This window comes from Vanderwaltozyma polyspora, genomic scaffold, assembly GCF_000150035.1.
Source record: "Vanderwaltozyma polyspora DSM 70294 KpolScaffold534 genomic scaffold, whole genome shotgun sequence".
NCBI classification, from domain to species: domain Eukaryota; kingdom Fungi; phylum Ascomycota; class Saccharomycetes; order Saccharomycetales; family Saccharomycetaceae; genus Vanderwaltozyma; species Vanderwaltozyma polyspora.
The window spans coordinates 38,950-53,387 of NW_001834670.1; the positions used below are offsets into that span (position 1 = coordinate 38,950).

The 14,438-nt window shown below is 32.2% G+C and overlaps 6 protein-coding genes across 6 annotated transcripts; 5 read left to right on the forward strand and 1 right to left on the reverse strand.

Moving 5' to 3' along the window:
• Positions 1-229: 229 nt before the first annotated feature.
• On the forward strand, positions 230-2,974 carry HUL5 (ubiquitin-ubiquitin ligase HUL5; the record flags this gene model as incomplete). Its single annotated transcript, XM_001645346.1, has 1 exon — positions 230-2,974. One exon carries the CDS (start codon positions 230-232, stop codon positions 2,972-2,974), a length of 2,745 nt encoding a protein of 914 aa, XP_001645396.1.
• Positions 2,975-3,414: 440 nt separating this feature from the next.
• Kpol_534p18 (aldehyde dehydrogenase family protein) lies at positions 3,415-4,923 on the forward strand (the record flags this gene model as incomplete). The annotated part of the gene is made up of 1 exon (XM_001645347.1): positions 3,415-4,923. The coding sequence occupies one exon, from the start codon at positions 3,415-3,417 to the stop codon at positions 4,921-4,923; it is 1,509 nt and encodes a 502-aa protein (XP_001645397.1).
• Positions 4,924-5,819: 896 nt separating this feature from the next.
• Kpol_534p19 (uncharacterized protein) lies at positions 5,820-7,316 on the forward strand (the record flags this gene model as incomplete). Its single annotated transcript, XM_001645348.1, has 1 exon — positions 5,820-7,316. One exon carries the CDS (start codon positions 5,820-5,822, stop codon positions 7,314-7,316), a length of 1,497 nt encoding a protein of 498 aa, XP_001645398.1.
• Positions 7,317-7,868: 552 nt separating this feature from the next.
• ATG14 (Atg14p) lies at positions 7,869-8,882 on the forward strand (the record flags this gene model as incomplete). The annotated part of the gene is made up of 1 exon (XM_001645349.1): positions 7,869-8,882. The coding sequence occupies one exon, from the start codon at positions 7,869-7,871 to the stop codon at positions 8,880-8,882; it is 1,014 nt and encodes a 337-aa protein (XP_001645399.1).
• Positions 8,883-9,149: 267 nt separating this feature from the next.
• On the reverse strand, positions 9,150-10,439 carry MDM36 (Mdm36p; the record flags this gene model as incomplete). The annotated part of the gene is made up of 1 exon (XM_001645350.1): positions 9,150-10,439. One exon carries the CDS (start codon positions 10,437-10,439, stop codon positions 9,150-9,152), a length of 1,290 nt encoding a protein of 429 aa, XP_001645400.1.
• Positions 10,440-11,899: 1,460 nt separating this feature from the next.
• Positions 11,900-13,678, forward strand: TAT2 (aromatic amino acid transmembrane transporter TAT2; the record flags this gene model as incomplete). The annotated part of the gene is made up of 1 exon (XM_001645351.1): positions 11,900-13,678. One exon carries the CDS (start codon positions 11,900-11,902, stop codon positions 13,676-13,678), a length of 1,779 nt encoding a protein of 592 aa, XP_001645401.1.
• Between the last annotated feature and the right edge of the window lie 760 nt (positions 13,679-14,438).

Consider the following 14,438-nt stretch of genomic DNA (forward strand, 5'->3'; position numbering starts at 1 on the left):
CTCATTTTATCTCATCTTATCTCATCTCATCTCATCTCTTTTATAAGTGAAGCTCAAACCTTTCAACGTAGGCTAATCGGCATTAGTTTGCTATAAAACTGATATCGATAATAATTTAAAGGTATAAAAGAATCAAGAACTTTGAATAATAGTATCTATATAGGTTCAAATAAGTTAAGGGATAGGTTTGATTAGGTCGTTGATAGATTTGTTTGAGTTCAGTTTGTAGATGTTTAACTTTACAGGTCAGACGAAGAGACGAAATGTCAATTTGGGTACATCATCTAGAGCCTCTAAAAGGGACATATTACTAAAAGCCCAACAAGAAAGGGAAAGAAGAGCTGTTGAAAGGTTAGAGAATGATTCGATAACGTTTATTCAGAGTGTTATTAGAAGGGAGTTGTCCAATCGTGAGATCTGTGGTGATTGTGTTTCTAGACTTGGAGAGATTGATGTTTTGCAGCATCTATTACTTACTTTTGGTAATAGACTGTTGAAATATGTTAAACAAGAGGAATTGAAGAGATGTTTGCAGGTGTCACAGCCTTATATTAGTAGTTATTCGAATGGATTTGGGAATTCTCAAATGTTATCTCTTTTATCAGGTTTAGCAGATGATAATATATTTCAAGATATTATCAGTTGTTTTAACTTATCCATACCATTACCGTCGCTTTTAATTCAAAGTTTGAAGAGATTTATCTTAAGCACCACTTCTCTTTCCCAGGAATCTTGTACAATCATCTGTGATGTGATTCAGAAATGGTGCCATTATGAAATGGATATTGTTGTTGATCTCTACGAAATAGATTTAGGTTTGGCAGAATCATCAGATTTAGTAATACAATTTTTCACAGCACTGGGATCAAGAAATATAATTCCTGGGAACCCTAGTAATAGTTCTCTATTTTTAGAGAACCTTTCAATTGCATATCAGAGTTCTAAAGATCTTAAAGAAATTATATTATTGGTAGCAAGGTGCTTTCATATCGTTAAATATGAAAAAGTCAATGAAGTAACCAAAAATTATACTAAAACATTATTTGACGGGGATTTTTGTGACAGACTAGTGACGCTAGTGGAGGATAAAACTTATGATGATATTAATGTTTCCACCTTGGTGTCATTTGTCGATTGTTCGGTGCTGTTTGGTAAAAAGGATTCAATTGTCATTAAGCTTTTATCAAGACCAAACTTTTTGGGGACTATATATAATACTCTACAAAATTCTCATCTGGAGGAATACAATGATGAAAATGTAAAGGATTTATTATTCTTTATACATTTGTTGGAAACTTATTTATTGGTGACTACAGATCACGAATTGTTGAACAACTCTTCTACTTTTTCAATTGGTAACTTGATAGAGTTTTCCTCGATGCTGAAAAAGTTTGTATTTGATCAGTTATGGAGTGCCACAACAGTGAAAGAAGAGGTCATGATCACAGCATTGTCTCTATTAAGAAGAATTTATTTTAAAGATTCAAGACTACATTTCTGTACTTCAAAGGAAAATCCACAGTTTTGGGTTAGTGAAGATGATTCATTCTTAAGTGTCAATGTCTTCAAATATCTAGACGATTATGAAAAATTATACAGAGAATATGCAGATAAAAAATTAGACATCGATGATTCAATTTCATTTAATTCTAATAATACTATTTCTGATAAAATCAAGATCTTTCAAAAATTTAAGAATTCAAATACAACTTCTTATAGTACAAGACAATTCAAAAAGTTCGAAATTCTTATCAAGGCCCCATTTTTTATACCATTTGACCAGCGTGTTGATTTATTTTATACATTTATTGCTATTGATAAACATCGTTTAAGTCTCGACAGTGATAACAGCATGCTTGATCCTTTTTCGTTCATGATTTCAGAATCAGCCCAGCCCAGATCATCAATCACAATATCGAGAGAACATGTATTAGAAGATGCATATGAATCATTTAATCAAATTGGTGAAAGAATCAAATCCAAGCTTTCTGTGACATTTGTTAATGAATTCGGTCCTGAAGCTGGTATTGATGGCGGTGGTATAACCAAAGAATTTTTGACAAGTGTCTCAGAAGAAGGGTTCAAGAATGAGAAATATAAATTATTTTTGACAAATGATAAACATGAACTATATCCTAACTTGAATTTAAATCCAGTACAATTGAAATATTTATGGTTCTTGGGGAAAATAGTTGGGAAGTGTTTATATGACAGAGTACTTATTGACGTTAAATTTACTGACTTCTTCGTTAAAAAATTACTAAATTATTCAAATCATTTCTCATCGTCATTTGATGATTTATCTAGTTTAGACTCTTCACTATATCAGAATTTGGTCAAATTATTAACTATGTCAGCTGCAGAAATTGAAGATCTGGATTTGACATTTGAATTAACAGATGAATCTGATGTATCAAAGGTAGTCGAATTATTACCAAACGGGTCATCAATTAAAGTTAACAAGGGTAATGTCTTACAATATATATTCCTAATTTCAGATTTTAAACTAAACAAAAGCCAATTCAGACAAGTCTCTTATTTCCATGGTGGGATGAGTATGATAATTGCACCACACTGGATGGAGATGTTCAATTCTGTTGAATTACAAATGCTGATATCAGGGGGTGATAGAGATATTGATTTAAATGATTTAAAACAAAATACAGTATATGGTGGATTTGAAGAAGGTGATGTTACAGTTAAAAACTTTTGGGAAATTCTAAAGGAATTTGAACCTGAAGAACGTTTGAATTTTATTAAATTTGTAACGTCGGTGCCAAGAGGACCATTACAAGGGTTTGGCTCATTAAATCCAAAGTTTGGCATAAGAAATTCAGGGTCAGATTCAGATCGATTACCAACTGCTTCTACCTGTGTAAATTTGTTGAAATTGCCAGATTATAAAGATAAAAAAGTTATGAAAGAGAAGTTATTATATGCAATTAATTCTGGTGCAAGGTTTGATCTATCATAATTGAAACAGTCAGCATGAATGTAGTCAAGCATTATATTAGGACAAGAGGCTACATTACGATCCAATATTTCATCTTCTGTATATAAAGGTTTTTCTGTTTTAGAATATTTAGAGGTATATATAGAAGTAAGAGCATGATATGTTTATATTTCTGATGTTTTTTGATAGTCTTGCTAAAGAATGAATGGCACAACTGAACCGATTAAAATTGTACGTCATGCATTACCGTCTCACAAATTTTTTTTAGCAATGCATGATTCTGTCAAATTTGAGGTTTTGCTTTTCAGTCAGTTGATTTGAACATTTGCTGTTTAAATACCCCTAAATATTAAATTTTAGTATAAAACATTGAAAGTAACCAAGTTAAAGTAAAACTCACCAATCTAAAATAATTCCATCGATCAATGCAAAGTATGTAATCAATTTCATAGTTTTTAGTGATGTCGACAGTAACCAAAGTTTCTAATATTCACGGCGTCTCAGTCGAATATAATCAACCTCTGGGTTTATTCATTAATAATGAATTCGTAAAGTCCTCAGACCAAGAGAAGATTAAAACTTTTAATCCAAGTAATGGTGAATACATTGTTTCATTCTATGCAGCTTCTGAGAAAGATACAAATCTTGCAATTGATGTTGCAGAGAGAGCATATTGTAGCAGCTGGTCAAATACGACACCAAATGAACGTTCTGAGCTCTTGGACAAGTTGTATCATTTGACAAAGAAGAATCGAGAACTTCTAGGTACAATTGAAACATTAGATACTGGCAAACCTTTTCATTCTAATAGCTTAAATGACATTGATCAAATTTTAGAAGTAATTAGATATTATTCAGGAAGTTGTGATAAATTAACTACAGGTGAAACGTTTATTACTGAAAATAATTACCATCGTTATACTGTTAAACAACCATATGGCGTAGTTGGTTTAATAGTACCATGGAATTATCCTTTGGCAATGGCAGCCTGGAAACTGTTTGGATGTCTAGCTGCAGGGAATACAGTTGTAATTAAACCATCAGAACACACCTCACTGTCATTGCTATACTATGGCAAGTTACTTGTAGAGGCAGGATTACCTCCTGGTGTTGTAAATATAATACCTGGATATGGTGAAATTACTGGGAGAGCTATAGCTATGAGTGATAAACTTCAAAAACTATCATTTACTGGCAGCACAAGAGTTGGTAAGTTAATGATGGAAATGTCAGGCCAGAGCAATATGAAAGATGTCACCTTGGAGTGTGGAGGGAAATCACCAGCTGTAGTCTTCCGGGATGCTAATCTAGATAACGCTGCCTCCTGGATAGCAACTGGGATATGTTACAACAGTGGCCAAAATTGTACTGCGACATCAAGAGTTTATGCTGATAAAAATATCTATAACGAGTTGATAAGCAAGATTGTAGAAGAGATCAAACAGAATTGGAAAATAAGTTCTACATTTGACCCATTCGATGACGATGGGACTCTGGGTCCAATCATAAATAATACCCAATATGACAGAGTCACAGATTTTATTCATGTAGGTTCTCACATAGAGAAATTGAACCGTATTGATATTTTTAAAGAACTTGGAGAATGCAAGGGCAACTATATCAACCCTGTCATATTCACAGATGTTCCACAAACTTCAGTTCTGATTCAAAATGAGATATTTGGTCCTGTCTTGACGATATCTAAGTTTACTACATATGACGAAGTGGTAAAACTAGTTAATGACAGTAGATATGGTTTGGCAGCAGCAGCATTCACCGAGGACTATCGGTTAGCCCATCAATTCACTAAGGAAGTTGAAGCTGGGACAGTGTGGATCAATAGTTCTAATGATGAGTGTATTGGGATGCCATTTGGAGGATTTAAGATGAGCGGGATTGGAAGAGAACTGGGGGCAACCGGTGTTGAATCATATTTACAAACTAAATCTGTCCATTTCAACCTTCGTTGAGCAATAGGATAGTAATACTGTAATTCATAAAATTGGTTCAATGAATTTATAGACGCATATATATTTGTGTGTAGGTATATAAATTTTGTTCCGATTGATATCCATTATAGTTAGTGTATTTAAATTTAAAATAAAGATTGTTTTATGTGACATCATGATTTAATTATTACTCAACCTAAATCATCTTAAACTTGATATGAGAAGAGATATAGAGAGTTTGTAGAAACTGACAGATACTATGAATATAGATCATACAACAATACAATAGGACAATATAGTACAGACAGTATACTATAAACTATACCATAAAAGTGTCAATTTCACGTCGCTACCAATATATCACAACACATGATTATCACGTTATTTCCATCATCAACCACGAACAAGCATGACTCTTTATTACCCGCCTTTTAGCAGTTTACGTGCTAAATGATAATTTTAAAGGTATTTTGTTTTGAAGTTTTAAAGATCAAAAAAATGTTAATGGCAAAGATTGATCTAGAATACACTGAGATGAGTATAAGATCAAGTGTTGATTTTTGGGTTATTGTTGGAGTAAAACTATCGATAGGAGGCCAGGATATTGCTATCATTCAGTGGCTATTAGTGGATTGGTATTGAGCTTGTTTTAGATTTCCAGAGGTCTTACAATTGGGAGATATTGCATAGCTAAGATTTTAGATCAGATCAAAATCTATACTGAAGGATTTTTTAATAAATAATAACAAAAAGGTTATAGAATTAATTGCAAGAAGGTTCAACTTGGTACGTTAAAAAAGGTATTGTTTTCTGGTATTGCATTTTATTTTTTTTTCTTTTGTATTTTTGTTCTTTTACTATCATTTTTACATTTATTACTTTTTGAAACGAGTAAGTTTTAAAGATTGATTCTCATCATGAGTCTAGAAGATAGCAGGATCAGCAATGAGGATGATAGTGAATTATTACCTCCAAACAAGGTTGTGTCCAGTCATGGCGTATTTATGGCTAGTATGAATGGCTCACCTCAGAAAATTATGAGGCCGTCCAGTGTGAGTGGTGGTTCTGTTAATGGTTCCGTTAGTGGTTCTTCTCAAATAGGTTCTGGTCCTAATTCAAATAATAATAATAATAGCAGTAATAACAATAACAATAGTGGTAGCATCAGTAGTACTAAAGTTATTGAGGCATTGCATGAACAAATCGATGCGTTGACTAACACTAATTTGAAGTTAACTGTACAATCACAAGGGTTACTAGAGAAATTAGAAAATTCTCAACAACGTGAAGGTAAGTTTATGGAAAATATTGCTTCTCTAAGACATGAAAATGATAATTTGAGTACAATGCTAAATAGGAAGACAAGAAAATTGAAAGACACCGAACTGGAATTAGAGGAGTTAAAGGAGAAATTTGATAAAATTACCACTGAAAAGAAAGTATTAGATGATGATTTAAATAAAACTAGTGCTAGTGAAACTAAACTGAAAGAAGAGATGTCAATGATCGAGAATCAATACAATTCTTTGATTGATTCACATGAATATTATAAAGATAAGTATTTACAGGAAATCAATCAGTTAAAGAGATCATTGGAAGATTTAACCACAGAACAAGAAAATTATCTAAAGCGCACTAATGAAAACAATAAATTGGTAGAAGAAAAAATTGATAATTATAACAATAGTTTTAACCAATTAAAAGAAATCAATGAATCGTTGAACAATATTATTATCACTAAATGTGAAAGTGCAATACAAGAATTAGATTTACCAAATTGGGTCAATTTATACAAAGAATCAAAAATTTTAGTTATAGATTATGCTCAACAGATGAATTTAGAGATTCCTAATAATTTCAAGGAACTAGTTAGAGACAGAACTTTGGAAATTTTGGAATCAAGATCCACTTCAATGTCGTCGCAATCATCTTCTGAAAATAGACAACAATTCAATAATAACAATAACAATAGCCATAACCAAAGCTCTGGTAACGAAGAACCATTAAGAATGGTTAAATTGAGAACTGTATCACCAAACAGTTTTAATAATTCTGGATCTTCATTGCCTAGCCATATAAAGAGAAGTAGTTTTTATGGTGGTACAAAATCATTATCTTCATCAAATTCGGGTATTCCTGGTACTTTACCAGGTGTTAAAAGAAGTGGTTCACTACGAAAACCAAGTAGTAGACTTCCTTCTACTAACACAGAACCATTTTCTTCACCATCTTCACCTTCATTAAATGGAACGAATAAATTTGGCCAGAATCAAAATCAAGCTTCAAATTCAAATTCTAATCCATCTCAACACAACAATTCTAACATACAATTGCCTGGTTCTAGAGTTTCCTCAGTTTCACACAATCCAATGCATCGTAAAAAGAGAAATAGCATGATGTTCCATGGCAATTAATTTGATATTTTTTGCTCTGAATTTAAATTCAATGTTGTTTTCTTTTAAGTCCTCTCTTATTGCAAAGAGAAGCACAAGTCAACATCTAATTTATGGAAATGTATTATCAAATTTTATCCTTCCTGTATCATCAATGAAATTTAATTCTCAATATCCCCATAAATTACAAGCATTTATCTAGTCTAACTTATATAATTTTATTCTATTAGTTATTCTTGTAAGACTTTATAAAACAACGATACCCTATAACAACAACTCACTATAGTGAAACTTCTTACTAAGAAGGATAAACAATAAATTACGATACAAATTATATTCGATCCATTATTCTCTAATACTTATTACACATTGATAGTTTTATTTAGCTTATACCTCATTATAGGTCTTTGTAAATTGATGGTTATATTTAAAGCCATCCCATCGACTTAAAGATAGCCTTAATTTTGAAATTATAAGAATATAAGCTAAAGTCTACAAAAAGTGATCAAAGAAGACATTGGTAGGGTTAAGAAAGGGTTTTTGACAATAGAGACTCCAAGAGATGGAGCAGAAATGACTATACAATGTTCAGTTTGCAGGAACCATGTTCAATCTATGTATTGTGCACATTGTATCAATACATCTCCTAATTTGCTTCACCCTTTAAGAATGCAATTGCTCATGGTTCAACAAAAGAATAAGGTGTTGAAGGGTAAAGTTGAGGATATACTTAGTCATGCATTAGATAAGAATTGGAAAAGTTCTGATAATGATACTGAAGGTATAATATTAGCTGATCGATTACATAAACTCGAAGTGTTAAAGAGAACGAAGAGAAATAATCGAGTTCGATATAGGATAAGCCAGTTGACTAAAAGGATAGAGAACAAACAGCAGAGGTTGCAATCATTGAGGTTACAAATTACAACTACTGATGTTGCTAAAGTTTCCAATGCCAACAAAAAGGAAATTGAAGAGATTAGAACTAAATATCTTCAATTAAATGAAGTTGTTAAAAGAGAACAAGAATTAGAATGCCAGTCTTTGGTGGATTGGTTTATACTGAGGAAAAGAAATTCATATGAAATACCATATACATTAGTATTTTTACCAGTTGTATCATTAAAAAATTTCCATAAATTACCAAAAGCTGTGACAATATCTTCATTACATAAAATGTTTCAATTTTTGGAAATTTATAGTCAAATAATATCATTCCCATTATTATACAAAGGTGATGAAATTAAAGAGAAAACCATTAATACAGATGAAGAGATTGCTAAACTGATAACTAAATTAGTGATCAATGTTTTGCAAATTGGTCGATTTAAAAATTTAATTCCCAAGGATGCCATTGATTTAGTCTGGCTATTAGACCAATATGATGTCGATTCGTTATTTTACAATGTAATTGTCAATCATAAGATGGAGTGCAGGGTAGTATTGTTCCATTGGACATTTGGAAAGGTTTCAAAAGTTGTTACGGAAACTTTACAACTACCAGCAGGTTCCACAACAAGCTTCCCAAGACAGCAAGTAGGCGACACATACGATAAAGATGATGATATGTGGCATATAGTAGGATGAAGATAAATAATAGAATAGATCATTAAAGTTATAATATATAGAATTAAAGAATATGAATCATGAAATGTTAATAGTGAGATAAAAAAAAAATGTTGATAAATCGTGAAATGTTTTAATGTTTAAATGTTATTAGCTATGTCAGCTTACAGAAAATGTTTTTAATGTTTAAGGCAAAAAAGAATATATAATATATTCAATTGAAATCAATAGATTGAATCGATATATCATTATGCAATGGAGTTTGAAGGTGTGGTAAGAGGATTATTCTTAATCATCTTTTGGGAGATTCAAAGTTGTTTTCTTCAATTTCATTGAATTATTGTAAATTTGATTATGTCTTTTATTCATATTTGAATATTGGTTAAACATTGATTGATTGAACAATGGACTTAAAGCACCCATGGGGATTCTTCCAGTTGCATTTGGATTTAAATTTTCAGGTTGTGGACTTGAACTTGAACTTGTATTTGAATTTGAATTTGAATCCACATTTGCCTTTGCATTTAGTACGTTTTCCAATTCATTCTCCAATCTTTTAGTTACATTGAATGCAGCTAATAAATTTGGTAATTCTCTTTGTAATGTGGTTCTTCCTAAGTTAGTAGGAGGCAATGAAGAAACGTCAGTAAATTCCGAAATAGATAATCTTCTTAGTGACGAATCGAATAGATGGTCGTCGTAAACACTTGTAGTTGGTGTTGATGATTGCATTGAAGATATCAATTGTAAGGAATGATCCATTTCAGATTCATCTCCATTGTGATTTTCAGTTGAAGAAGAAGATTTTGAATCTACATCGGTAATTGATTGAATTTCTAATAGTAATAGGTTGAAATTCGACAAATTGTAAAGATCATTTAAATTTATGAATGATGATAATGTCTCGGATAAAGTTTCATTTATTTTGTTGAAATTTGTTTCGAATAGATAAGTAATTAAATTTTCTATTAGATCATTTGTCAATACTTTAAATGAATTCAATAAGTTTAAAATTTTTTGTAGACTAGAATAGACGTTATCGAAGTTATCAAAATTGGGTAGATTCAAAATCGATAAAATGTGATTATTCAATTGAGTCAATTCATAATTTATGATCAATAACTTATAGTAGATGAAATAACTTATGATTATCAGATTCAAATAGTTAATTTTTTTAGTTAGAATTTTCCAAAATTCCAATAGTAAAGTAATAGAATCGTTTAGTAGTAAGGATAAGTTAGAACCGTTGCCAGTAGTTAAAATGATGTAATCTCTTGCACTATTGAGATCTTTTAAAATATTTGAATATATACAATGATGGTAATTTTTCAAAATTTCTAATTGAGATATAGCAAAATCATATTTTTTATTGGAATAAGATAAATCATTTAGATTAGAAATCAATGTGTTTATTTCGATGGTTAAATTTTTCAAATTATCTAAATGAATTGATTCATTATTATTCAAAGTGATGGAATTCTGTATGACGATGTCGTCTATCAGATCTAAATCGATCTGACTCAGATCGAGTAGATTGATAGATTTAAATTTCGATATTAAACAATCTTCCTCAGTCATGGTTTGAACAGAAGGATTTGTTTGTAAATGGTAGGATGGTAGCGATGAGTGCTATTTATAATATTGGTAGTCTGTTGAGTTGGGGGATGAGGGACAATTTTAGAAGTTAGGTAATGGACAATGCAAGAGAGAGAGAGGGAATACCAATAAACGTTATAAATCAGTGTCCAGTTGCAAAAGAGTAGTGATGAGAGTGATTGGTATACTTCTAGATGTATTTATATCGATGGAATTCAAGTGATGACTTCGAGCTAAAAGATCTTAGCAGATATTGTGATATTGTGATATTGTGATATTACTGCTGGTAAGTGTAGATTGCTATTGGTGTTGCTATCGAGCTTGGCATTTAGTATTTGGTATTTGACATTTGAGATTTGACATTTGAGATTTGATATTTGGTACTTGGTATGTGATAGTTGGTATTTGACATTTGGTAGTTGATATTATCAGATAGCTGATGGGATGAGATGAGATGAGATGGGATGGGATGCAGTTCTTGTTTGTTGTTGTTATTGCTGTAAAAGGAAGACATCGGATAGGATCGTAGCACGTGATACCGATAGATTGGTCAAACGAGGGATAAAAAAAGAAACGCTCACTTTTTTTGGGAATTTAATTTGTCGACCGAAGAAACATACGCAGGAGAATTGGAAACAGGAACCGTGCTGCGTATGAATCTCTGGATCCTTATTTTTTTTGGTTTGTTTGTTTGTGTTTGAGGTCATCTGCACGTATATAGTGATATCGATAGTGATAGTCTCGTATAGAGCCGTGGCGAATGATTTGTCCTGTATCAAAAAAGAAAAAAGGAAACCCTAAAACAATGGAAAACTGTCTGTGCGGTGTATTGGTGTTTGTTGCTGTTGCCGTTGCCGTTGATGATTTTTGCTGTTGCTTTGGAAAAAGGGCACAACAAGGAATGGATGTACGGTCAGGTGAGTATCACCTGACCGTACATTAGTGATATAGTCACGTGATAGATATTAATCACAAGAAGAATTAGTTTGTTCATGTATATACTGATGACAAGTTTGATACAGAACGAATGAAGATATTCATCCATCGAAATGTATCATACACAGATGGATATCTCACATACATATATACACATACACATACACTTTGACTCGATCCAAGAACTGTAATATCTCATTAACGTACAAACCGTACCATTTACTATATTTCATCATTGTCTCTTGCCAAATTCGAAAACAATCGTTTTCAATCCTCACTACGGTGTCCTTCCCAGAAATCGCAATATAACGTACGATCGATCCCCGTTCGTAACCGCTTTTTTTTTCAAAAGAATTTTTCAAGATTTCGATTTATTTGATATACATACTCATATTCATATACATTTATAAAGACATTCTTGTATTAATACTATTAAATTTTCATCTTTCCAACCCTCCAATAGACCAACATATACTACCCATACCATCCATATATGTCAAAATATTATGGAGGAATTTTCACTAAGCACTCAAGATGTCAGCAGTGATATCAAATATAAATCAAGCAAAAATGAATTCATTACAATTATAGAAAGCGACAATAAGAATATAGACGATAATTTCATACCTCATGATACACTCAGCACCATTTCAAGGAAGGAGAAAAAACCGCCCATTTATAGACGTATAATTGATTCTTTTAAACCTCCAGAAGATGGTTCTTTCCATACTGGTAATTTGAAAAAATCATTGAAATCAAGACATCTTATCATGATCGCTATAGGTGGCTCGATAGGTACCGGTTTATTCATTGGGTCTGGTCAAGCTTTAGCAACTGGTGGTCCACTAGCTGTAATCATCGGATGGGCTGTCGCGGGTTCTCAAATCGTAGGTACCATCCATGGTTTAGGTGAAATTACTGTGAGATTCCCTGTCGTGGGAGCATTTGCCAGTTACACTACAAGATTCTTGGATCCAAGTATTAGTTTTGTCGTTTCTACTATTTATGTGTTACAATGGTTTTTCGTCTTGCCTTTAGAAATTATCGCCTCTGCTATCACAGTTCAATATTGGAATGATTCGATCGATCCCGTTGTATTCGTAGCTATCTTCTACTGTGTCATAGTATCGATAAACTTATTTGGTGCTCGTGGTTTTGGTGAAGCTGAGTTCATTTTCTCAACTGTAAAAATCATCACAATTTGCGGGTTCATTATCTTATGCATTGTTTTAATCGCAGGTGGTGGTCCAGATCATGAGTATATTGGGGCCAAATACTGGCATAATCCTGGTAGTCTGGCGCATGGGTTTAAAGGTGTTCTATCAGTCTTGGTGGTGGCATCATATTCCTTAGGTGGTACTGAAATGACTTGTTTGGCTTCAGGTGAAACGGATCCAAAAGAATTGCCAAGTGCTATCAAACAAGTGTTTTGGAGAATTTTATTCTTCTTCTTAGTTTCTTTAACCTTAGTTGGATTTTTGGTACCTTACACTAACCCAAACTTGTTAGGTGGTTCCTCCGTTGATAATTCGCCTTTTGTTATTGCTATCAAAATCCATAATATTAAAGTTTTACCTTCAATTGTCAATGCTGTCATCTTGGTCAGTATTTTAAGTGTAGGTAATTCATGCATTTTTGCCTCTAGCAGAACTCTATGTTCAATGGCTCATCAACATTTAATTCCATGGTGGTTCGGATATATTGATCGTGCAGGTAGACCTTTAACTGGTATTATTATTAACTCACTTTTTGGTTTATTAGCTTTCTTAGTCAAGTCAAGTTCTGTTACTGAAGTCTTCGACTGGTTAATGGCTATTGCTGGTTTGGCGACTTGTATCGTTTGGTTAAGTATAAACATCTGTCACGTTAGATTCCGTTTGGCTATGAAGGCTCAAAATAGGACTTTAGATGAGTTGGAATTCGTCAGTGCAGTTGGTATCTGGGGTTCGGTTTATTCGGGTATCGTAAATGCATTGATCTTGGTGGCTCAATTTTATATTGCATTATGGCCAATTGGAGGTTGGACCGATAGTGGTACCAGAGCTAAAAAGTTTTTCCAAAACTATTTATGTGCATTGATCTTAATAGTTTTATTCATCGGTCATAAAATTTATTATAGAGTCACTACTGGTCATTGGTGGGAATATATTGCATTAAAAGATATCGATCTGGACACAGATCGTAAAAATGTTGATATTGAAATCATTAAACAGGAAATTCATGAAAAGAAAATGTATCTTGCATCAAAACCATGGTATGTCAGACAATTCCATGTTTGGTGTTGAGTCTTGTATCTATAAATTTGAGAACAGTCTGACCAATACCGGCAGAGGCAATAAGATTAATTTAAAAATGAGCATTTATCCAACGAGTATTTTTATATCGTGGTAGTTTTGTTTTCTCTTCCCAAATTTGTATAGTGACATCCCATCTCAGTTCAATAGGTGGTGGGTCATAAAGATCATACAGGAAACAGGAAATGAAAAAAATAAAATTTAAATTTTCGAATAATTGCATTAATCACACCAATCACACCAATCACACACCTATTTGGTATAGCATAATAATCCTTAATGGATTGCAATAATTTATGTAAAACAATTTTTAATGAACTACTATTAATATCTAATATAAATCAGTAACTTTTAAAATATTTAATATATATTTTATTTTCACCCATACATTAAGTTTGAGTATGCTTGTCACTAGTAGAGCCAGTATGTATTATGAACTGAAAGATTTTAGATGAAGTAAACAAATAAAACTTCTTAATGATCATATAATTCAAAAAAACTTGGTATAAGTCTGTGTTTAAAGCCAAAGTAATCAGAATTCGAAACAATATCTATAGTTACCGACAATTACGAAGGATTTTAGCGTCGTCTGTTAAAAGTAATAGCAAGAGGTATGAGAAAAAGAAGATAATAGTTTGAGGATATCTTTTAACTCCTCTAAGTCTTGATCTAAACCTTATTTGACTATATCAATTTGTATAATCTTACTGTTTTATATCTTTGACTTGGTATGTCAGTCTCTTGCTACTAC